The 24,334-nt window shown below is 46.6% G+C and overlaps 1 protein-coding gene across 1 annotated transcript in view; it reads right to left on the bottom strand.

The window, feature by feature from the left end:
* EFCAB6 (EF-hand calcium binding domain 6) overlaps window positions 1-24,334 on the bottom strand; it is a 209,668-nt gene that overhangs the window by 31,166 nt on the left and 154,168 nt on the right. The window contains 4 exon segments of the mRNA XM_057508338.1: window positions 6,235-6,426; window positions 9,287-9,482; window positions 16,380-16,535; window positions 20,535-20,729. Of these exon segments, the coding sequence (XP_057364321.1) occupies window positions 6,235-6,426; window positions 9,287-9,482; window positions 16,380-16,535; window positions 20,535-20,729 (739 nt within the window).

The following is a 24,334-nucleotide window of genomic DNA, read 5'->3' as shown; positions in this document are numbered from 1 at the left end:
TGGCCCACAGCCCCGCCCTACCCCACAGCCCCGCCCCTGCCCCACAGCCCCACCCTACCCCACAGCCCCGCCCTGGCCCACAGCCCTGCCCCTGCCCCACAGACCCCGCCCTGGCCCACAGCCCCGCCCTGGCCCACAGCCCCGCCCCTGCCCCACAGCCCCGCCCTACCCCACAGACCCTGCCCTGGCCCACAGCCCCACCCCTGCCCCACAGACCCGCCCCTGGCCCACAGCCCCGCCCTACCCCACAGCCCCACCCCTACCCCACAGCCCCGCCCTGGCCCACAGCCCCGCCCTACCCCACAGCCCCACCCCTGCCCCACAGACCCCGCCCTGCCCCACAGCCCCACCCCTGCCCTGGCCCACAGCCCCGCCCTACCCCACAGCCCCGCCCTGGCCCACAGCCCCGCCCTACCCCACAGCCCCACCCCTACCCCACAGCCCCGCCCTGGCCCACAGCCCCGCCCTACCCCACAGCCCCACCCCTGCCCTGGCCCACAGCCCCGCCCTGCCCCACAGCCCCGCCCCTGCCCCACAGCCCCGCCCTACCCCACAGCCCCACCCCTACCCCACAGCCCCGCCCTGGCCCACAGCCCCGCCCTACCCCACAGCCCCACCCCTGCCCCACAGACCCCGCCCTGCCCCACAGCCCCACCCCTGCCCTGGCCCACAGCCCCGCCCCTGCCCCACAGCCCCGCCCCTGCCCCACAGCCCCGCCCTGGCCCACAGCCCCGCCCTACCCCACAGCCCCACCCCTACCCCCACAGCCCCGCCCTGGCCCACAGCCCCGCCCTACCCCACAGCCCCACCCCTGCCCCACAGACCCCGCCCTGCCCCACAGCCCCACCCCTGCCCTGGCCCACAGCCCCGCCCCTAGCCCACAGACACACCCCTGCCCCACAGACCCGCCCCTGCCCCACAGACACACCCTGCCCCACAGACAAACCCCTGCCCCACAGACCCACCTCTGCCCCACAGACCACGCCCTGCCCCATGGACCCGCCCCTTGCCCCACAGACCTGCTCCTACCCCATAGGCCCCGACCTGCCCCACTGCCCACACAAGCTTAACACCACGGTTCCTCAAGGAGCCAGCACCCCCTTTCCCTGACGGCCTCGTGCACAAGCCTTTCCTTTCTAAGAAAATACTCTGCCGCCTTAACACTCTGGTGGGAACCATGTTCATTTCTATGACATAAAAACCCAAGAACCTGGCTGAGGTCCCATAACATTCCCACATCCTGGAGGCCAATTTCCGGGTTGATACCATTGAATTCCAAGCACACAGACGGGAAAAGCAGGGCCGTGGTGCAGTGGGCCCCGAGGTGCCATCTCTGCGTCCCGGGCCCCAGCACTGGCCCCTTCCAGCCCACCACACTCGCTCCGGTCTCTAAGCACATTTTCCATCATCACTCGTACTGTAATCAATCTTAAAGCTTCCTTGCAGGAATGTTCAGCTTCCAGAGGCAAAGGCGGCTCTGGGAGGGAAATCAGACCAAACTAATGTTAGGGGGGCAAGCTGGCAACCCTTGAAGCTTTAGAGATGCTTGCCCCTCGATCCGGTAACTCCAGAGTTGGCAGAGATGCTCGTGGTGACGCGTGGGCGATGGTGGTCGTGACCACGCGGGGGCTCGAGGCCTGCCGCTGCCACCAGCAGGCAGCCTGACCGCCGGCACAGAGCTGCCGTGAGGATTCCATGTGACCAGTGAATGCTGACAGAAAGGTCTGGGCATATATTCGTAAGAGCTCGATGAAGGTGTGCTGTAGGAATTAGGATGCAGAAAACTGGAAGCCATCAAAAGGGCCGATGACAGGGGCTCCACTAAACCCACTAGCTGACTCCGAGCTCTGCAGGCCCTCCCCCCACTCTCCTCCCCATTCAAAGCCAGAAAGCTTGGGGCCGTTCCTGATTCTCCTCTCAGCCCACTACACACAGACCATCAGCACAGCCGGGCTATTTCACTTCCCAAATGCTGCTAGAATGGACCCAGGCCAGCAGCAGCCCTCCCCAGGGGCATCCGGCTCTTGGCCCCACAGTATCCTCTCCACCCAGCAGCCACAGTGACTTTTCCAAAATATAAGTCCTGTCGCAATGGTCCTGTCCCCAAACCTTCCCTTGCTTCTCCATGTTACTCAAGTCAAAGCCGGTAGTTACAAAGTCTTTAAAATGACGCCAAGCAGAACAGCTGCCTGTCGCATCCCTCCGTGATGGCGCTTCTCCTCTCCTCTGTCTCCCACGTGGCGCCACAGCTCAGGCCCATCAGCACTCTCCTGCCAGTCTTTGCTCTAGTTCCGTCCCCAGACGGCCCCTCCCCTAGAGGCCCCTCGGCCCACTCCCTTGTCTCCTCTGGGTCTCGGCTCAAATGTCACTTTTTCTGACAGGTCCTGCTTCTGCCCAGCTTTATTTTTCTGACATATGATACATTTCTCATTTCTCATCTCTCTCCCTTGCAAGACAGGGAGCCCCTGGAAGGCGCGGGCCCTGTCAGTTCGGTTCACCGCTTGAGCTCAGTGCCCAGCACACGAGGTGGGCCCATGGGAAGGGCTGCTTGATGGAAAGAGTGAATGCATCCACACAATGGATGGCCTGCATCAAACGACAGCCACGTTTTAGAGAAAAATCAACAATGTGGCAAACGCCAGTGATATCCCAGTAAGTGAAACACAGTTCCAGAAGAGGCTGTTTGCAGGGAACTCTAGGGGAGATGCTGGGTGGGGTAAGCAGGTCAGGTCCTCCCTCTCATGTCAACGAGTCCTGAGCAATGCCTAAGACGGGTTGTTTGAGAAATGGAGGCTGGGAAATGCTGAGGGGTGAGCAGGTGTTCAGCAGGAGAAACAGCAGTTATAGTGATTGCTTTTGGGGAGCAGGACTGGGGGTGAACTCTTGATCAAGCAGTCTCCACCTTTCAGTCTTTTGGAACAATTCAGTTTTATTTGTACACTGGTATATATTACTTTGATGCAAAAAAGAAAATGTTTGTTAAAAAAGAGGCTTTTAATAATTGAGAAAATCTACTACACCCCCAATGAATAACGGCGTAGAAAAAAGGATTGGAAGTAAATATACCAAAATGTTAACATCAGTTCTCAGTTGTGACTTTCTCTTCTTCAAAATCATTGGTATGTTCCAAGTCATGTAAAATAGACATGAATGGCTTCTACAAATATTAATTCAAGTCATACCAAACTGTCAATATTCAGTCATTTATGACTATAAAAATGGTGATTTCATATGATACAATCAATAGAAAAAATTATTTTTAAAAATGTGGGGCCGCTTTAAGATCAATAAAACTATTCCTACCTTTTGACCCCAGTTATTTTATTTCTTTGGGTTCTTTCCTTTAGGAAAGAATCCAGAATGTGGATATGGATTTATCTACCAAGTGTTCATGGCAGAGTGAATTACAATGGCAAAAGCTGGAAAAATCTAAATGCTTAGAAGTAAGGGAGCTGATGGAATACTATGCAGACATTTTAACCCATATTTGCAAGACATTCAAGTGACATGCAATTTAATGTTAAGGGGGGACAAAGCAAGATACATGATTACATACACAGTGTTATGTCCACACATAAAAGAATGCATTGTGTTTGCACACCCATATTCATACAGCCTTATTCACAATAGCTAAAATGTGGAAGCATCCAAGCATCCATTGATGGATGACTGAATAAGCAAACTGGCCTATACAAACAAGGGACTATTATTCAGACTTAAAAGTAGGAAATTCTGACACACTCTACAACATGGACGAACCTAGAGCTCAGTGAAGTCACAAAAAAATACTGTATGATTCTATTTATATGAGCCTAAGGTAATCAAAATCACAGAGATAGAAAGTGGAAAGGTGGTCACTAGGGCTGGAGAGAGGGAGGAATGGAGAGTTAGTATTGAAATTGGGGCAGAGTTGTAGTTTTGCAAAATGAAAAGAATTCTGGAGATGGATGGTGGTGAGGGTTGCACAACAACGTGAATGGACTTAACACCACTGAACTATGTACTTAGAAATGGTTAAGAGGGTATAAGTTTTATGTGATGTGTATTTTACCACAATAAAAGTAGTAGGGGGAAATGCATTAAAAATAGGAAAAAAAGAACTGCAAGGCAGTGTGGCACATGGAAAGAGCATCAGCTTTGAAGCTGAACTTGCCTGGCGTCCACACCCGCTGAGGAGGCGGGATGAGTACCTGACCTGCGGAGCCTGTTTGCCTGTGAAGACTGTCCCCTCTCTCAGGGGGAGATGCATGGGCAGGGCCCAGAGCACAGTCAGCTTGTTCTTGCCGTCACACACCATCAGGGTAAGTTCAGATTACTGTTTTCTTGTTTATATTTTCCTGTATTTTCCAAAATTTGCACAATGACTATGTATTTCTTTTAAAATCAGGAAAAAGCATAATCACTGAAAATAGTGAGGGTTACCATAAACAGGGAGAAAGACATCACAAACCAGGAGAAGGTATTCGCAACTCACAAACCAATGGAGGACCAGAATCCTTTCAGGTAATTCACAATGAAACCTGAATGGCTGATGACATATAAAAATGTTCAACCTTACTAATACTCAGATTGGCAGAAATTGCACATCTGACCAAGAGTTAGCTGGGATGCGGAGTGTCAGGAACCTTTAGGCAGGGCTGACGGGAGGGCATGTTATTGGTGCAAACTACCTTGGTGGTATCAGGAAGGTCGAACGGGCACCCACCCTCCGGCCCAGCCGCGTCACGTGGAGCAGCCCCCGCGGGTACACAGGGGGACAGACACAGAAGGCTGAGGGTGCTTGTCTGTGATGGAGAGCTCCGCAAACCACCTGCATGCTCATTAGTAGAAGGATGATAACCGAAAGGGCTATGCTCCATCAATAGACTATATTCACTAATTTTACAGAAGCCTAAGAGAATGAACTCAAGCCAATGCAATACCATGGATAAATATCTTAAATGCATGACAGTAAGCAAGGAGACAAAGTGCTGAAGACACCTATCGATATAGCACCATTTATATTGTTTTAAAAGTATATAAAATACTTTAAAACATTTATATAAAGTACAATATAAAGTTGTACTATTATGCAACATAATAGTACAGATTGTTCAGGAATGTCCATCTAATGGCAGAGATGAAAAAAAATCACAGTCTCCTGAGGAGATGATACAGTGCTTAGGGGCTTAGAATCAGAGCTGGATTTCTTGGGTTCACAGATCAGCTCTACCACTTACCACCAGGGTGACCACGGACAAACCGCTCAAAGTGTCTGTGCCTCAGGGTCCTCACCTACAAGGGGGGATATTAACAGTATGGGCCTCACAGTGGTATCAGAAGGGCTGCACGCGTCACACATAAAGGACCAAGAGCGGTGCCGCCCTCAGAAAGCTCTGTGCTGCTGCTGTCATCACTGCTATAACGTTTGCACTCTAGTGATCTCGCTTCCCAGATCAGTGATCAAGGGTTTCTGAACTTAGGTGTTCACTATACATAAAAGCGTGCAATTAGAAATGACCTAAGTGTCCAGCTACATTAGGACAGTTAAATATACTTGGTACAAGCTGGCTGTGAGTCTGCTGTGGAATTTGTTTAGGATTTTTCATGCGTTTACTTTCATCTCCCTTCCTGTGAAGGCAGGGACCATGGCCCTGTGTGTCCAGTCTCACTCAGCACAGAATGGTAATTGAAGAAATCTGGGTTGTCTGAAACTAGATTGTAACTGTTGCTAATGATGTTAGTCTATTTACATTTAGAGGCTGAGAAACAGACTAAGAATAAACAGTGTGTGCAGCCAGAGAGGCGTCCCGGGAAGGAACAGGAGCCCTGAGGTCATCAGCCATACACCCTCCTCCAGGAAGCCCTCCCTGAATTTTCCGGCAACATTTCCTCCTGCTTAGCCTGCCTCTGTTGAAGCCCACTATCTCCATGTTTTACTTCTCTGGACACCAGATTACCTTCAGGGATCTAAGATTCCTGAGAACTCTAAAACAACTAGACAAAAGCAAGCTCCCAAATGTCTTTGAAAATAAAGAACTTAAAACTTTGCAATAAAATAAAGGATACATATTTATCTTCCGATACTCCATATGTAGAATTTATACAAATTTTTCATTTAGAACGAGCTAATTATGTAAGGTGATTGCCAGTTTACCTGATGCAGGTTTAATCAATTATCCATTTTGCAAAAACTAATTTTAGCCCATTTTCAAAATGATATGCTTATGTGCTACAGACATAAAAACTGCTTACCTCTTCAAGGAAACAGTTGAAGTTCTGGAGAAAATACTTCCAATTTACAACAGGGGTTAGATGGATTTTCAGTTTTCTCAAAAAGTAATGATACTGATTATCCGTTAGTTTGTAACAGAAGTCCTTGAGAACTTGTCTAAAATCTGAAGCCTTTCCAAATCCAGTGTCCTCTTTATCCAATTCAGAAAATGCCTCAAAAAAAAAAAAAGGCAGATGCTGTCAAGTGAATATTTCAGAAATATTTTTCTTATGTATTGAGATCCTGAATGCAAATATAATCAAGTGTATGTCTGCCGGTGGCCTGTAAATTCTGAACTGGTTACTAAATGCCCTGTGACTGCATGACCGAGACAGGCTAGCTGGGCCTTGTGCAAGAGCAGGGGCACAGGAAAGGGCTTGTTTGCTCCTGTTTAATACAAAGAGGCAGAGCAATGAGGAGGAGCCGGGGCCCCCATGCTGCAGGGGAAACCCTGGAGCTGCCCCTGTGATGGGGGCGGTGAGGCAGCCCAAGCCCCTTGATCACCGCATTCTAGCATCTTTGACCATAAATCGCTTATCACAGGAGACCTAGCCACGGGGGGCAGCGTCTCGGGGTAGGAGTCCGTGTTGAAGAGGCCGGGAGGACGGGGCAAGGGGTCACCTCAGCCCCACTGCCAGCCGTGGGCCTGTACCCTGAGGCTGCTGCCCTTTCCCACGGGGGCCAGAGGCCCTGCAGCTGCGCCTGACCGGGAGACCCTGAAAGCCCCCAGGCAGACACTGCTGGCCAGCAGCACAGCAGTCAGGCTGAGAAAGTGCAAAAATGTGCTACAAAAGGAAAACATGTTCTTTTCCATCTGATGAAACAAAATCATTCATTTTTATTTCACTAGGGAATCTGTATCAAGTGGTAGGTTAAGAACTTTTTTTAAAAGTAAGACTTCAATGTGTTGCAGACCAAAACCAAATTCCCTTGTGGCTAATTCTCATTTGAGGCTATCAGGGGTCCCCCTTCAGCCCATGGGGCCGGTGATATGTGGGTGACCAAATTTACCTTCAAGTACCATCTAGCCTCAAGTGTTTATTCAGCCTATGTTATGACTTAGCTGTGTGCCGCGGAAAGCTCGGGTCACACGGACAGGAAGTGGACTCTGAACCTTAGCTCTGGTGCCCACCACAAGCCCTTAGCCTTTCTGAGCTTAGCTCATTTGATGTAGAAAGAGGGGCTTCCTTACTCAGGCTGTGCTCAGCGGACTAGAGGCAGCTGTGGTTCAGCTCTCTCCGGCTGGGGACCCGCACTGCCCCGGGTCTGTGTGGCTTCCCCGGCTGTCAGCCCACCCACCAAGCCACAGGGCAGATGGAAAAAGCAAATGTGAAAAGACTTAGGAATCTATAAAACACTATATAACCAATATATTGTTATGTCAATTCAAAAACAAGGTACATTTGAGCCACATCTCTAATGTGTAGAAATGCATCGGCATGTCTGCTGTCGTCCCCGATGGCTGTCCTTAGATATCTCCATTCCCTCCTCTCCTCGTTGCCTCAAATGCCCTCTCTCCTTACAATCCATCTGCCGTTCTCTTGGCCAGAGAATCTCACTCTCTCAAGCAGTCAGCTCCTGATGGATGTTCAGTGGTGCCACTTTGAGTTAGAAAGGGGTGAAGCCATCCTGCAAATAGATTTATTTGGCCTGCATAGTACTTTTGAAAAAGCTGAACTGTGAGCTGACATTTAGAAATCACGAGGTTTCATAGCTTCTCATAAAAAAATGAGAAGCTCTAGCAAAGGGGGCCCATCTCCAGGTCAGCAGCAGGCAGCCAGGGCCGAGGAGAAGCTGCCCTGCAGAGGGGGCCATGTCTCTGCTCACCGCAGCCCCTGCCCGGCCCCTTCTCCATCTCTTCTCCTCCTGGTCCCTGAGCACATCTGAGTTTGCAGCCCTTACTAGGTGACACTGGGGCCAGGGCCGCCTCAAGCGGGAGCTCTGGTGTTGAAAGGTGTCTCAATGGTTTTCTTGATGACCCGTGTTCACACCAATTCTTTAGATAATCATTAAAGAAACATGAGTGTTAAATCCTCATACAGAACTCATACATGTGCAAAATGTCTGCTGTGCAGGATGAAGGCTGAGTTCTCAGTATTCCAGAACTTTCACATGCTGGCTGGGCTGCACTTGGCTTTCCCCATGGCTCCCCATGAGTTCTTTATGCTTGGACACCGAAGCCCACCTTGCCTTTGCACACTGAGGGGTTTCTTCACTCTAGGGACTCAGTGAACGTAGTGCTGGACTTTCAGGTGGGTCTGTAGGTCTGCGTATTTCAGACATGAAGACGGTCCTGCTCTGACTGTGGTGTTTGGGCTCTGTGTGCCCAGCGTTGCCATGAGATGCTCTGGATTTGTGTCTCATTAAACTGCAAGGCCTCTCCTTGCTGCTGCTGCAGGGGGAACTCACATATGGACCCACTGGGGGGACCGCCACCTGGCCAGGAGCACGACCACAGCACTGTGTCCTGAGGACTCTGGCACTGGCCGTCAGCCCACAAATGCCAGAGCTTGGCATGCTCTACAGTGTCATACAGGTATCAACTGTAAAATGTCACTGTGCCCAAGACCCCCTTCTACCCCCTCCCCTGGCTTCTGGCTGTGTTCACAGTGAGTCTTTGTTCTACAACCAGGCCCTTGCCAGCCTCCTGAAGCTCACACATCTCCATGGGATGGTGCTCATGGGATGTGCCCAACTGCTCTCACCTGAGGGCTTCTGTTTTCTGCCCTCTGTGCTGGGAACCCCTTGCCCTCGGCCAAGACCCAGCATTCACTAACACTGAGCACTTGTGCCTAAGAACATATGATGGAGTGCAATAATGGTAGCTCTTTATGGATCAAAAAAGGATACACATTTGCTCAAATGAACAGTTTGATCCTGACTGGCTCATCTGAGTTCTGACATCCCAAGGAAAGTAGGGAGAGGTGGAAGGGGTCCCAGAGGAGGGGGAGGCCTAAGAACTATTTTTCATGAATTGACATGAGTACCAGAACTTCAGTTTGCACAATAAAAGCGTGTTTTGGTCTGTCATACCGTTGACAAAGCCGGATCAGAGGAGGCAACCACTTCCTGGATGTTTTTCACAATCTCCTCTAGATTTAGGGTGGCAAAACTGACTGGCATACTCTCTTCTTTCTCTTCTGGCTAAGGTCTTGCTGGTTTGCTGTTCTCCACCCCTCTCAAGAAGTCAAGGTAATCAACACAGTCATCACGCCAGCTGATTCCCCGACTTGTCCCAAAAGAAAGAAAAGAATATGTTAATAAAAAGTACCCCAACACTTATTCATTCAGCAAACAGTTGCTGAGAAGAGAATCATGCGGAGACCATGAATAATGTTTAGAAATTGTTCTCTGGCCAGTAGGTGGGTGCACGCCGATGGGCTGTGACAGTAGACAGGCATGCACAGATGCTCAAGCTAAGGGGGCAAGGTAAGGGCTGAGTGAGCACACAGGGCCACACTGCCAGCTGGCGGGGCCACACACTGCCCTGCCCTGAAAGTTCTTAGATTTGAAAGCTGGCTAACGGGGCTCACAGCTTTGGAGAGCAGCAGACAGAAAGAGGAGGCCTAGGCCTGCCTAAGGAACCTGATCCTGTGACGAGGGCAGAGGAAGGTGCTGCAGCAGAGGCATGATACCTGCAGAGCAGTATTACAGGAAGACACGTCTGATGGTGGTCAGAGATGGTCTGGAGGCAGGACGGAAGCAGGGTGGTGCAGGGGGTGGAGGGTAGGGGCTGCAGTCATGGAGACCTTTGCAGATGTGGGCCTGGGCCGAGAAAGACAGGGGAATTTGAAAAGGAAATACATCCAAGACAGTGAAAAGGAAAAGAGGAACTGAGGAAAACACACATTAAATTCTTCTTCAAAAAGCACTCAAAAGATACTTGCACAAAACCTACACCACTTAGTATTCTCTCAAATAAAAATTCCTTCTGAGTGTACATCTCAATAAGGATATCCATGTAGAAATAGAGGCTCCTTCCTGCCCTTGACTCCAGCAAAGAAGAAAATACCTTTAAATTCTAAAAGAATATATTGTGAGAGAAAATCCAAAAGTTTCATAAGAACACTGAGCCTATTTACTAAAGATGTAAAATAATAAAGTTCAACCTCATTTAAAGTTCACATTTCTGTAACTTAAATTCTCTGGGGATTACTGGGCTTCAACACCTAAACTTTGTTTCAGCAGGAGGAAGTGTGTTTCAAAGAACGTGTGGAACGTTGGTAAGCCAGAGAGAGGAGTTCCCAGTGACTCAGATATCTGCTTCTGAAGAGAATGAACCAAGAGCTGTGCTTTTCCAACCGCAGCTGCAGGGCACCCTTCCACAGACCGCACGTCGTTGGCTCATGTGACGGAGACATGGAGGGAAAGGATAATCAACTCTATTTCATCAGCAGGATAAATTGCCAACTTGGTATTAAAATTTAGTAATAATATCAGATGCGTATGCTAATCTCAGTATTATTTAGAAAAGTCTATTTTGGATCTGGAAAAGAATAATCTACATATAATTACAAATAACAGAGATGTTTATCATCAAGAGGTCTTTGAGAAGAAACAAGCAACTGAGCAATGGATCTTTATTAAGGTTTCAATTTGTAAAAAAGTTGATCACCCCCATTGAAAGGTAGACTACAGAAATTTTATAGTCCTTTTGTTGTTGTTTATAAAAGTATCAAGCCTAACTATGCTTTAACAAGACTCTCTTTTAATCATTTTGTTAATTATTTATCTGATGGTGTTTTTCTGTGATTATTCATTGAATGCATATGAATTCTTATTCAGCTGGACATAAAGTGATAGGAGACTCTGTTTAAGAAACAAGTGGACATACAGGCATTTGAGGATGCAACACTTCTTCACACACACACACACACACACACACACACACACACATTGGCACTGGATTTCCCTCAGCTCAACACAATGGAGCAATTATCCTCAAAATTTTAGGAGAAAATTATTTTCTCCCTAGCAGTCTATGCTCAGACAAGCCAGCAATCTGTGGGGAGAATTAAAATATTTTTCAGACAAAGAACTCAGAAAATTTATTTCCCATCCACCCTTTCTTAGGAAATTACTTCAGGAAGTACTCCAGCAAAATAAGAATGTAAATTAAGAAATAAAAAGATGTGGGATATAAGAAATGGGGGGGGTTCCAACCCTGTTGGCAAATAGTGGGGGCAGCCCAGGATGCTCTTGGGAAAAGCATACCTGGGACAGGAGAATGGGGGCCAGGCTGTAGGACAGAGGGTGCCGGGGCAAAAACCCGAGAGAATAGGAAGTGGGACAGAACGCTTGGGAAAGCTGAAGGCTGGCAATGCTGAATTTACCTAAGCCCTGTATTCATAGAAAACAGCAATGGTTAAAGAAATCACCCTATTCTTTATGTTCCTGAAAACAGCTTGTAGCAAAGAGCCACCTTTATCCATATGATTTCAAGAAGATGAATGGAAACCCTGAGACAGGGACCCTGGGTTGAGACAGAGTAGGGTGAGGGCCTCAGAAAAAAAAGCAAGCAGGTTAATCACAGTCAGAACAATGTAACAATGTACAAAGAAACTCCTACCAAAACTCCCTGTTAAACATTAGGCAAAGTTAGAGTCACATTAATTCTCTAAGGTAAAAATATCAAACTAGGAATATAGGCATTCTTCAGTGAGATTAGTTAAAACTAAAAAGCCAGGAGTAATTTGGCCTGGAATGTTTCAATATCCCCCAGATAATAAAATACCTCAGCATAGCCCATGTCTTCATTGTGTCAATGAAATCATGCTATTGTAAGATTTAGTTTAGCCGCTAAAAGGCCCAGCTTATTTCCTTTAACTTTACCTGGATACTGCTTTCTTCCTCCAGTCCTAATCAAATAATTTGCAACCTGGGCAATTAATTTAGCAAGCAAGCCCACTCATAAACAACATAGTAAAAACAGAAGGGATTCCATCTTAAAGATAAGATTGCATTTTATAACCTAAGAAATTAAAAAGTAAGTTCCTTAACGTACTCTAACAAACAGACAACAACTCAGCCCACCCTGGGAACAGGACAGGCATTCTTGATTATATGTTCCCAGACCAAGAAGCTGCTATCCTGGGAAGGAATCAAAGTAGTAAATTTCTTGTGTTAAGCTAACTTTGCAGAATAACCTGGAGGACTGATAAGAAACTTAGTGTCTCTTCAAAGAAAAACATTTTGGGGCCATTTGGCAGGTCTGCATCCCTAGCCCTTTGTCTCTCAACTGCCTATAAATCCCCTAGACAATGCACCACCCCAGGGCTCTCTTGTCCCCTCCTGGTGTGAGCCAGGAGCTCTGTCTTCTCACTTTATCTCTAAATAAAAGCCTCTGTTTTGCTCTCCTTCCTTGAGTGTTTGCTAAATTCATTCTTCAAACAATAAGGTAGACACAGAGGCTCAGGCCCAGTGGCACTGAGAAGTGCTAATTTTCATTCATTACCTGGGCCCTGAACAATATCTACATGGTCATAATTATTAAATGCTATTGAATTGTTTTTGAGTTTTAGAATCAACCTATGAACCAAGCAGAGAGGACCTGGTGATGGCTCCAAGACAGAGGTTAAATTTAACTACCTTTTTCCCAAAGTAAAACTGCATCTGACAGGAGATGGGTCATTGAAGGAGTGCAGAGGGAAAGCGATAGAGAGGAGAGGGACTCTGACATCCATAGAACCTGGATGCCGCACTCTCATTCTCACAAGAAAAAAGTCAAACAAACTGAAAACCAATGGCTTTTCTTGATCCCATGAGAAAATTGAGGTCACAGGGCAAAACATCATCCTGAAATCTGGAGAGACAGGTGAATACAAAGAATCATGGCCAAGACCTGCTTTCCCGGAGCAAAAACCTTTGGAGCTGTAAGCTGGTAGGGCACTTAAATGGTAGATGGTGGAGCACTGGTGCGGACAACTGTGTCAGGACAAAAACCCCCTGGGGCTCAGTCTTAACTGCTCCCATACTTTCATGGACTTCACCTTACGAGTCCCAGCAGATCGTCACAGTGAACATCTGCAAACAATTCTCTTTGGCTCTGGCTGGGGAAGGGGTAATTAATTCTTGTGAAATATGCCCAGAGACTTCTCCACAGCAATTTTCCAAAGGAAAAAGATTTTATCAGTCTTATCTCACCTGGGGGAAGGGCAATTAGCTAACCCCAGCCCCTATGGCCTTCCTATCTCATCTAAGGGAGGAAAAAAAGCTAAGAAGCATTTCTAAAGGTTGCAGCCCAGGGACTCAAGCCCACTAAGAGACTGAGATTTAATCATAAGAATATAGTATTTTCCCTTCCCAATACCTTCTCACCACATCAACCCAGCTCCAGTATAATAACTGTGGATTATAACTTAAAGAGGGGAAAACTATGGACTTTTTTCCAGGAGGAGTTCTTAGGGAAGCCTAAAGAAAATAAGAGAGACAGAAATAAGTGCAGTGGAGGAAACTGAAGACTTTGGCACTGACAGCTACAGCCGTGTTAAACACAGCCCAACTCCTAACCAAATTAGCATAAAACCTCACACTAAAGGCCTATTTGCCTACTACCCAATATGTCATGTCTGGCTTTCAACAACAACAAAAAACAGAAGGTGTGATAAAAGGCAAGAAAAAGTCTGAAGAGATAAAGCCAGCATGAGAACCAGTCTCAGACATGACAAATTTTGGAATTATCAGAACAGGAATTAAAAATAACTATGATTAGTATGTAAAGGATTCAAATGGGAAAAGTAGACAACGCACAAGAACAAATGGATAATATAAGCAGAGAGATGGAAACTCAGAAGGAATCAAAAAGGCAGGAAACTATAAAACAATCTACACTGAGACATATGATATGCAAACTGAGGAAAACCAAAGACAAAGAGAAAATCTTGAAAGAAGTTGGGGCCAGGAGGCTAATCTGTAGAGAAACAAAAATGAGAATTACATGGGTCTTCTCATCAAAAATCATCAGAGCAGGAAGAGAATGGACTAGAATGTTCAGTGTTAAAAGAAAAAAAAAATCACCAACCTAGAATTCTATATCCAGTGAAATTATCCTTCCAAAGTGAAGGAGATAAAAAAAATTTCTCAAACAAACACTGAGGGGATTTGTCACCAGCCACCTTGTTCTTCAAAAGATGCTAAAAGACATTCTTCAGAGGGAAGGAAAATGATACAGACCAGAAACTCAGATCTGCATAAAGAAAGGAAGTACAAAGAGAATACATGAAAGTAAGATAACATCTTTTTTTTCTTATTCTTAGTTGATCTAACAGATAATTGCTCAAAGTAATAAGAATGTATTGAGGAATTATGGCATATGGATAAGTGAGGTGAGTAACAACAATGATATAAGAGATGGGAGAGAGGATTGGGAATCGTCTGTTATAAGACACCTGTACTACCTATGAAATGGCAATGTGCTATCTGAAAGTGGACATAGGCTAACTGTTATTATACACTGAAAATTCTAGAACAATCACTAAAAACTTCTTTTAAAGGGAGGGGAGGGATGCTAATATCTTCACCTTACAAGGAGAGGACATAAAATTCATGCTCTTGGTCATGGAACATTTAGCCAGCACAGCTAAGAAATAGAATAAGAAGAAACTGTGTGTAAAAGCAGTCAGAGGAGGCGCAATCAACTCTATATTATTTGTCTGTTAGGCAACCCTCATCTCTGAAAAATCTACCAGCCCAAAGGAAAAGTTTTAAAGTTGCTGACATTTGGGGTCCTTCAAGGAAACTATCTGCCAGATATTCTAACAAAGTAGCTCAGAGTCAACAAATTCTACCTGTGGGTGCAGAACTTCTAATCTACTTCATAGTATCTCACTCTTAATATAAGCATATTTTTGAGGACAATGTCTAACATGAAAGATAGTAAAAGCAACACTGAGGAAAGACTTCTCAGGTAAAGAAAACTTAAAAACAATCTATTGTTAATTTCTTCAGAGAAATTAGGTAATGCACCCATATTTCTGAAATAATAACAGGATGCTCTAAAAAGGAACATTCTGAAAACAAAAACAAGTCTTTGTAATTAAAAATATGATAAGTATGAAAGCAGAAACAAAAATCCCAAAAGAAGGTTTGGGAGCTAAAATTAAGAAAATGTCCCAGAAGTTAAAGAAGAACAGATGGAAGATAGGCAGATTAAAAAATGTAAGAAAACATTCTAGGTGGTTCAATATTCAATAGAAATAGAAGCTTCCAAGAGAAAAGAACAGGAGAGGAACCCCATTAATGAAATAATACAAGAAAACTTAAGAGAATTGAAAAATGCAGAACTTCATCCAAGAAGATGAAGTTGACAGATTAGCTGATGTGTCTCAACACAGTAGAAAGAGATTTCACAAGTGTGGGGAAATTGGGGGTTTAATTATTAATTAGTACATAGTAAACTAAGCAAACAGAAAAAAAATAGCATAATTATTAACTCCAAGAAAAACAAAATGCCAAAACAAAATTTTGTAACTCCATAAACAAAGAAAGGAAAGGAAAGGTGATCAGCCAATCACAATAAAATAAATCCTGAGTGTTCATCTCCCCAGTATTATGATGAGCAGTACGTGGGGTCCATAGAGATAAGTTTGTATATGTTTCCATGGTTGGGTGGCTGAGGGACAGAGGTGTTGGTAGAATGTGACGTGTGAAAGAGTTAAATCCATATATCTTCCTGGTAGGAAATAAACTATCAGGGAGCAGCTATACAAACTTGCCACTTAGAAACATGGAATTAAGTACCAAAAGATATCCATTAAAAGTTCTGGAAGTTGTTGCCTCTGGGGAGGGGGAAATAAGGAGAGTGACAGAGGAAGGGGTCGCTGTTTCTAATGAGCTTTGTAGGACTATCTGACTCCTGCCAGAGCATTTTGGTGAGTCGGGTAAAATATAAACTAATGTTTATGTTAAATGATAATTATGCTGCTGAGGAAAAGAAAACGTATGCATTTGTTAAGTTGCTTTCTCTTTTTTGCCTTGGGTTGACTAAAACCCATTTTAATGTAGCTGGTCAAAGGAGTATGTGGTTATTTTATGCTGAAAGGTTGTTTGAGTGGACATGGGAGGAGAAAGGAAAGCAACTCAGTGCTATGAGAAACACAGTTAACCAAGTCAAAGAAAACCTAAAAACCTGTTGAGAAGATGGGTCAGCTCCTTTTCCTTGAGAGAACAGCCACAGGCCTGCAGCGCTTGCTGCATCTTGCACAGGGATATGGAGCCATTTTTAGATGTATCTAGTTGGGCGAGTGCTTTGCTGATGTCATGATAATGGTCCCTGAGCTTGTCCCTAAAAGAGAATACATTTTAGAGACGCACTAAATCGAGGAAAACAAATAACTTCTTTAAAGCAAGAGTTTGTGATCGCTCTGTGACAATTTGCTGGTTCATCTAAGAACTAATTCTGAACACGTTTTGCAGCCTTGGTGTAATATTTACATTAAAAAGGGATTCTGGGAAAAAATGATGCCTATACCATTATCATTTTATTACCATATTACACGTAGCAACACTACATTTTTGAAAAATTATAACCATGTCATTTTACTAGAACTGGTACTTTAAAAATGGAACCAAGAAATACAGTGGTATTACAGACATGTGAGATACACCTTCATTCTCTCAGTGAAGGCTCGCCCAGTGCCTATCATGTGCTCTGGGTGTCTTCTCTAGGTGCCAGATGCATCTGGGGAATCCAACAGGCCCTCCTAGAAGGGTTTACGTTCCAGCAAGGGCAGGGCCGACGATAAACAGAAGACACAAGCACACTGCACAGTGGGTGAGCAGGTTAGTAGAGACCCCGTGAGAGTGGCTGCAGTGCCCACTGGGAGGCCTCACTGGGAAGGTGACACCTAAGCCGAGACTGGGAGGTGAAGGACTCAGCAGGGAGACCCGCCCCCCCGGCCCAGGGACAGGCAGAAGTGTAGGCGGTGAGGAAGGCAGAGAAGCCTGGTCCTGTGTTAGCTGGGGATTGGCCATGCCCAGGGACCCCTTGCTGATTATCAGGCACTGTGTCGTGAAGAAACACAGTCACCCTTTGTGTGCATTGACTAGCAAAACAGGAATGTGTTGTTGTCTTCATGTACATTCTCTCGTTTATTCTTCTCAACCTGTGAGGGAGGTCGGTAACCGCCCTCCCCGTTGGGTAGACAAGGAATAAGCGAGAGCCTGGCCCTGTGCTGACAGCAGGCCCTACCAGGCCTTACCCCCGCGGGGACGGGCAAGGGTCCCCTGGAGATCCCACTCGGGGGCTGATTTTCTGGCAGAACATGTTCAAGTCTCTTAAGATTCCATTTTTCAGGAAAATTCTTCCCCGACAAAAAAGTTATTGTTAAGGGACTAAAAAAGTGTGGGAATCTTTAAGAATGAACAATTGTGCACTTGATACGTGGTGGATTGATTATAAATTCCATAACCTCGGCTCACCCAGGTCTCTACAAAAGCTCTTCCTACCACACTGAGCAACATGTTTGTCTGACAGGCTCAGACTCGAGCTCGGCTATAGTTTCTTATTCAGGGAAAAGAATATGCTAGAAATTCCAAATGTGAAATCTTTGCTGGTAATTGTCTACCACTTCAGATATGAATTTGTGGAGAGGGCACATCCTTGAGCATGCCTGGAAAAAAACAATCCACAGGAACAGAAGAGCCAGAAATCCAGAAGAGAGGATGTCAAATGGTGGGAATATTCAGGGCCGGAGAGGGGATGGCATCGACTCTGTGGCCCCCCGGGTCACCTGCTCCCTTCGCTCGCTAGCCTCTAATTCAGAGCTGGCTGACAGGAGCATTTGAGCAACTGATACGAATGAGTTGCACTAAGTGTTCCCGAGTGTGTACCCACAGCAACATCATTTTGGATCCCCTTACAGGTGTATGTTGAATTCAGCCCCTTGCTACAAAATGATTATTGTCATCACAGCTATTACATTCTATTTAATCCTTCAAAATGAAAGCAAATGAAGGTATAATAAAATCAAAACATATTTTTTGAAAATTGAGGCATTCAGTATTTCTGGGGCTGGTTTCTAGGCAGCAACGATTTCTCTTTCAGAGTAAATATGTACACAGGGTAAATGAGGGTTCAGAGCACAGATCCCGCCACACTCCAAACAGAAGCGGTGTTCGTTGACACTCAGGGACAAGCAGTTGCTGCTTTGGGTCCACGTCCAGATGCTGGTCTGGACAAGTCTGCAGGGGGCCGTGTCGTGGGCAGGGGGATGGCCCCAGAGCCCCCGCCGCACACCGTCTCCATGGGCCGAGCTCGGCTGGCACGCGCCGTGGCTCTGCCCGCTTTTATCGCATGCCCCTCAGCGTGTGTGTTAGATGGGCCTGTCTTGTACGGCTAGCTCACTACTGCTGCTCTGACTCTGCATCTTCAACTCAGACTCGGGCAAATAAATAAGGCATGGAAAATAAGTGTGAGTTTAAAAAAAGATTTTTCTTTATTTTTAAAACGTATTTAGGGCCCTCCAAACAAAATAAGTTCTTTAGATTTAAGCGGCATATATAAAATTTTGGTCAGTTTAACGAACATGACTCCCAGCTATTTTATCAGAGTTTCAGTAGAAATGAGGCCCCAAATTCTGGCAACACTGAATCTTATGAATTACCTGGAAGACCCTCTGATACCAAAATTTAAAAGCAGGCCATCCAGAAGGGCAAAGTTACTTGACAAGTTTACCATCTGCCGTCTGCGAGAAAGCAGAAGCTGCCCAAGCATTTTTATGGACTCAGCCTTGTCATGTTTGGTGAGAGAGTATGTGAGTGAGGTGAAGAAGACGTGCTGAGTGTGAATTAGTGAACTGAGCTCGGGGATCTGAAAGGCGTCAGCTGATGGCACGTCCACGCTCACACAATAAACAGGAACACGGGAAGAGAAAGAATGTGCTGTGCAGGGCCGAGGATATGAGCTTTTGTTCCGAGTCTCATTACTCACAAGTAGCAGGAGGGAAGAGAAGGGAAGACACGAGTGGGTAATGACGCCAGCCAGGCCTGTCTGCTAAAGATAAATTCCACTTTTTCATTAGTTTTGTGGCATATTTGATTTATACCAGTTTTGTGAATATTTTTAAACTTCACAAACTCAATTCTCTGCCTTCAGGCTTTATAACTCAGTGACATAGACATAATTCAAGGGTGTGTTTGAACTGCTTTTCCCTTAAAGCCCAGTTAGCCATTGCAGCTGTCCTGTGCCCTTGGAGTACTCAGTCCCTTGGGGATTCTTGAGCGACAACTCATTCACTTGGTCAAGTCGTGTTTGAGGTGGTGGGGACAGAGGGCTGCGATGACAGACGGGAGACGGACACACAGATCACAGCAACATGGGGCTTAGGCAGAGTGATGGAGCAATGAGCAGTCCCAGGCGTGGGGAGTCCCAGGCTGATGGGTGACCTCTGAGGACAGACTGACCAAGAAAATCTGTCTCGTTGCTTTATGGTCACACCAAGTCATTTTGTCCTATGTCATACATTTTTAAAATAGGACATTAGGAACTAGTTTTAAACTTTGAAAATAATCATGTCCAGTCTCACCATCCAAATACAACATGTTCCCTTTTGCACAGCATCTTCTGGCCCTTGTGGACATGCACAGACCTTGACATGGCTCCCATCACAGTGTGCATACTGCTTAAAATGCCACTGCCAGGTAGCCTTTTACCACACACCTTCCCCACAGCCTTCATGGTGATACCTGTACCAGGTGTGTGCCATGTCACATCCTGCGGGGCTGCACTGTATAGCCAGTGCTGGCATGGCAATTGGCAGGTGCCTCTTCTCTTGCTACTGCTGAGGACGCACTGCAAGTCGTACCTCCTGGCTGCTACACTATTGGCCTCCCTCACTTCCTCTTTTGGGAATCAAGTCTCCAAAGTAGAAGGACTGAGTTAAAGACCATGCATGTCCATTCATTCATTCAACAAATATTCACTGGGGGCCTATTAAGGGTCAGGCTCCATTCGGCACCAGTTAATACAGACATCTCCCTGTGGAACTTGCATTCCAAGTGCTTAGGTTAGTAAACACCTAAAAGGGACAATTCTCAAGGGTGACCAAAAATATGAATGAACTGAGAGCGTGACTGGGGAAGGGGAGGTGGGCTCACAGCTCTTTAACTCCTTTAGAGCTCTGTGACTTAACGCCAATTTCCAGAATCCACAGCAGTGAACGAGCACTCCGATTTCATGATAACTTTGCCAGCACTGGGAGATACCACTTTAAAACAATGTCTGCTGCAAGGTTAATCAAACAGCAGAGGCCCAGCTCAGGTCCTGGAATACTTATCCACTCACCTGGCTGGCCCAGCATTCTCTGTGCTCTGCTGCAGCTCTCTGATCTCTGCTTGTACCTGTTGTGGCTTAGTGAAGGGGCCCATGAAGTTGAAATAATCCTCTGCAAAGGGCCGATGAATATCTGCTGAATAGTTAATCCCCAATTTCTGTACAAATTCTTGGTAAGTTATGTGGCCTCTGCCCTCAGTGTCAAAGCTTCAAAGACAAACAAACAAAACTCTCATCAGTAGCTGCCCAGGTGTGTCTGTGAGGGGCTCAGAGCCTCCGTGAGGGGCTTGGTGAGGGGTTCGTTGCCCTCTGTGAGGGGCTCAGGAGTTGCTCTTCACTCAGTGTCCGCCTCCCCTCAGGGAGTCAGGAGTACAGAAGCTCGGGCCTCACCCCAGACCTGGTAGAATCTCTACTCAGTAAGAGCCCCCGTGATTCCCCGGCTCGTCCAAGTTTGAGGCCCAGTGCTCCAATCAGCAGAACCACTGCCCCCCATAAGGTGGTCTTGGTCACCCCAAGAGACAGCAACCAAATTCATTTACCTGCCATTCTGTTAGCAACACAGTTGTGACCATAGAAAATAAAAATCAGCCTTCCATTCATTTGACAGTGCTCCTATTGAACAGCTAACATGTAAGAGGAACTTCGCTAAGGTTTAGAAGAAAGTCCTTTACAAAGCATATTCAACCTTAAAACTCCAATAAGTGAATGCCACTGGATTCGAATTCCCCATTTTCTCTTTGAAGAGATGCCAATTACATACAACCAAGGAGAGACGAGTAAGGAAAACAAGATAAGAATTATGCTATGTACCTTTTATGTCATTTTCTATTATTGAGATGTTTCAGAATTATAATTCATTAAAAAAGGCATAATGGAGGGTTTTTATCTCCCAACATTATTCACATAGAATAGAATTACTTCAATAAAAAATTTTAAGGCAAATTGCCAATTTTCTTTAAAGAAAGAAAGCATTTATTTTTACAGAAAGGTCTTGGTCCTCATCTAACTGATAAAAACGGCATTTGCGGGAGAGATTTTTCCCAGATGAACCGAGCGTCACAAGGACCAGGACTATCTGCAAACAGAGGTGCGGGCAGAACCCCCCAGCAGGCTGTCGGCTGGCAGTCGTCTGGCTGGACGTGGGAACACACAGCTTTCCTCTGTGAAGCAGGGTTGTCCTCTGCTCCTTAACCCAGATGCTGAACGTCTGCAGAGCCCCATGCTTGAGGGACACATGGAGCCCCTTTTTAATGGCTTCAACTGAGCCACAGTGAAGAGAATGTAGTTACACACGCAACTTTCTTGCCCTCACAGGGTGGGGTAGGCAGTTTGGGCAAACGCTTCATGCGTTTGTAATAAGTCTGCCGAGCATCCTGGGAATTGGGAAGCCACCCATCCTTCCCCAGGGTGAAGTGGGCCTCCCCGCGAGGTGTCTCCTGGAACCGAGGCCTCTTCCTCTCCCCACCCCTCTCCTTCTGCACCCCACACGTCTGCAGCTTCCTCCCGGCGTCTGACTTGCACCTACGGCTCCATCCATGATGAAGGGAAAGGGGCACCTGGGGCAAGGCCGCACACACTCTGGGGTTCAGTGTCCTCGTCTGCGAGCCACTGCAGCCATCCCTGGTCCTAACGTCCCAGGTGGGTGCCCTGACGGCTGCTACTGTTATTACATTAATGAAACCCTTAAGGCTTTTCCATGCGTCCGTTATTAGTACGACCTTTGTACTTGCAACCCAAAAAAGTACATTCTTCCTTTATTCAGTGAATTTTGTTGCTAGAACAGAACAAAGTGACATGCCCACAAAAGGATGCCCAGGGGCCTCTGCTTCTGGAGGCTTGTCTTGTGGCCGAAGCAGAACTGTGATGTTCAGGCAGCATGAAGGGCTGGGGCCCCTAGCAAATGCCTTTTCCTGCGGTGGTGGTGATGCCCGCAGAGAGCGTAGGTCAGTCTTCCATCAGCATACCTTTTGATGGGAAGGTTGCCATTTCTTGAGCTTCTAGGGTGACCCCAGGGCCATGCGTCTCCCCGGAACTGCATAAGGCCGAATGAGCTCTGTGCCACCAGAGTGATGTGATGCGACTCTGACCAAGACACCCCTTCAGTAAAACTCCGTGAGGGTCCCCATCCCTACAAGAGGGTTCCTGAAAGAATGGCACGCAGACTATCCACCTCACAACCACCCCTAGGTAGCAGTGTGCCTCTTTTGGAAACCTCTCTCTCCTCCTAAGTCAAAAGCACTTTACTTCCACCTTCCCCTGCATTCCCCCAGGGCCTGGTGAGGATCCTTGGGCAGATGCACGTAGGGGCTTAGGCCACAGCCTGGTACTCAGAGGCGCATGCTGGCATTTGCTGCTGCCGTTTGCTGCCCAAAGGCTCAACCACATCCTGCCTCTGCCTCTACGTCTGTAGTATGAGCCTTCTCTCCTGCTAGATGGCATGTTTCTTGAGGAGAAACCATGCCTGGTTCATCTTTACGAAACACACTCCCAATGCCCAGCAACACGCCTCTCAAAGCTTCATTATCAACAAGTGTCTGTTGAGCTGATGAGTGTGAAGGACGTGTGTTCCTGAGGAAGGACCACCATCCAGGCATGTTAATGCTCAAGAGATTCCTGAAAACAAACTCTACATCGTGACACTTGAATTGAATGAAAAGGCACTTCTTAATTACTTCATTAATAAAGATCATAAACATTCCATTCTCATCACAAAGGAACAGAAGATCAGATTGCACAACTGCAACTGAAATATGCTATGAATGCAAATAATAAGAGTTAATTCAGCTTACATAACCTTACCCTTCATTGTATAATTCTTTGTATAACATGAAAAAAAACCAACTTGCCTATAAAGGTTGAATTTTAAAATGGTTCAGCAACAGATGTGCCAGGAAAAATGTGCACATAAACAGAGGACCCACAAAAGCTTGGATCTGCATGTGGCAATGGCTACTCATTTATGATATAGTCGGATTACCCCGCCCAGTTACTGTACACACGGCAATGCAGTTACACACATGCTTTGAATTGGTCCCCATTGCTTGTTTTGCTGAGGAAGTCTTAGTCGTTTGGGGTAAATTCAAGTACTTGATTCTTACATCAGTGACAGTAGTACCTTCTAAACACTACTGACCCCAGAGTTGGAGGGTCTGCTGGAAGCCCCACTAATGGCCCAGGACAGGCAGCAGAGGTGGACATGACATCTTGCGCAGCACGGGACATATGGAAATCTTTCAGGTACCATTTCCAAGGGGGCTCTGATGGCTCAACTAGCTGCCCTGCAGAACGTGAAGTGTCCCAGTGCCTGCTTGGCCATGCCCAGTGGCCTGGGGGAATCACAGTTTAGATGCCATCTGCTCCAATCCCCACCCGGGTTCACAATCCCTCCTCGATGCTCCCTGGTAGAAGACAGTCTAGCTTTGGACAAAGTCATGTCAGACATGGGAAACTCACCGCTTCAAAGACTGCCCATTCTGGCCAACTTTAATCGTGAGAAGCCCTTTACGCTCACCCGTCCGGCTGGCAGTCTCTAGCTGAGATCTCCTTCAGGATCAGCCCTTGAAAACCCAGTCCCTGCCGTCATGAACCAGGCAGCCTTCCCTGTCCTAAGCTAAAGACCCTGTCCATTCAACCTTTCCAAGTCCTTTCCCATCTCGGGGCTCTCCTTGTCCAGGTTGCTCCACAGCACAAACCCCGTAGGTTCCCTCCGGGCACTGGCCTGGTAGAGCTGACAGAGATGCGCCAGCTTCTTGTTAGCCTAGAGTCCTGAGCCTCAGTCACAAGAGCTGATGCATGTGACACTGGCACTTTCC

The sequence above is a fragment of the Manis pentadactyla genome, chromosome 10 (assembly GCF_030020395.1).
Source record: "Manis pentadactyla isolate mManPen7 chromosome 10, mManPen7.hap1, whole genome shotgun sequence".
Classification (NCBI taxonomy): domain Eukaryota; kingdom Metazoa; phylum Chordata; class Mammalia; order Pholidota; family Manidae; genus Manis; species Manis pentadactyla.
This window is presented reverse-complemented; position numbering and strand designations above follow the sequence as displayed.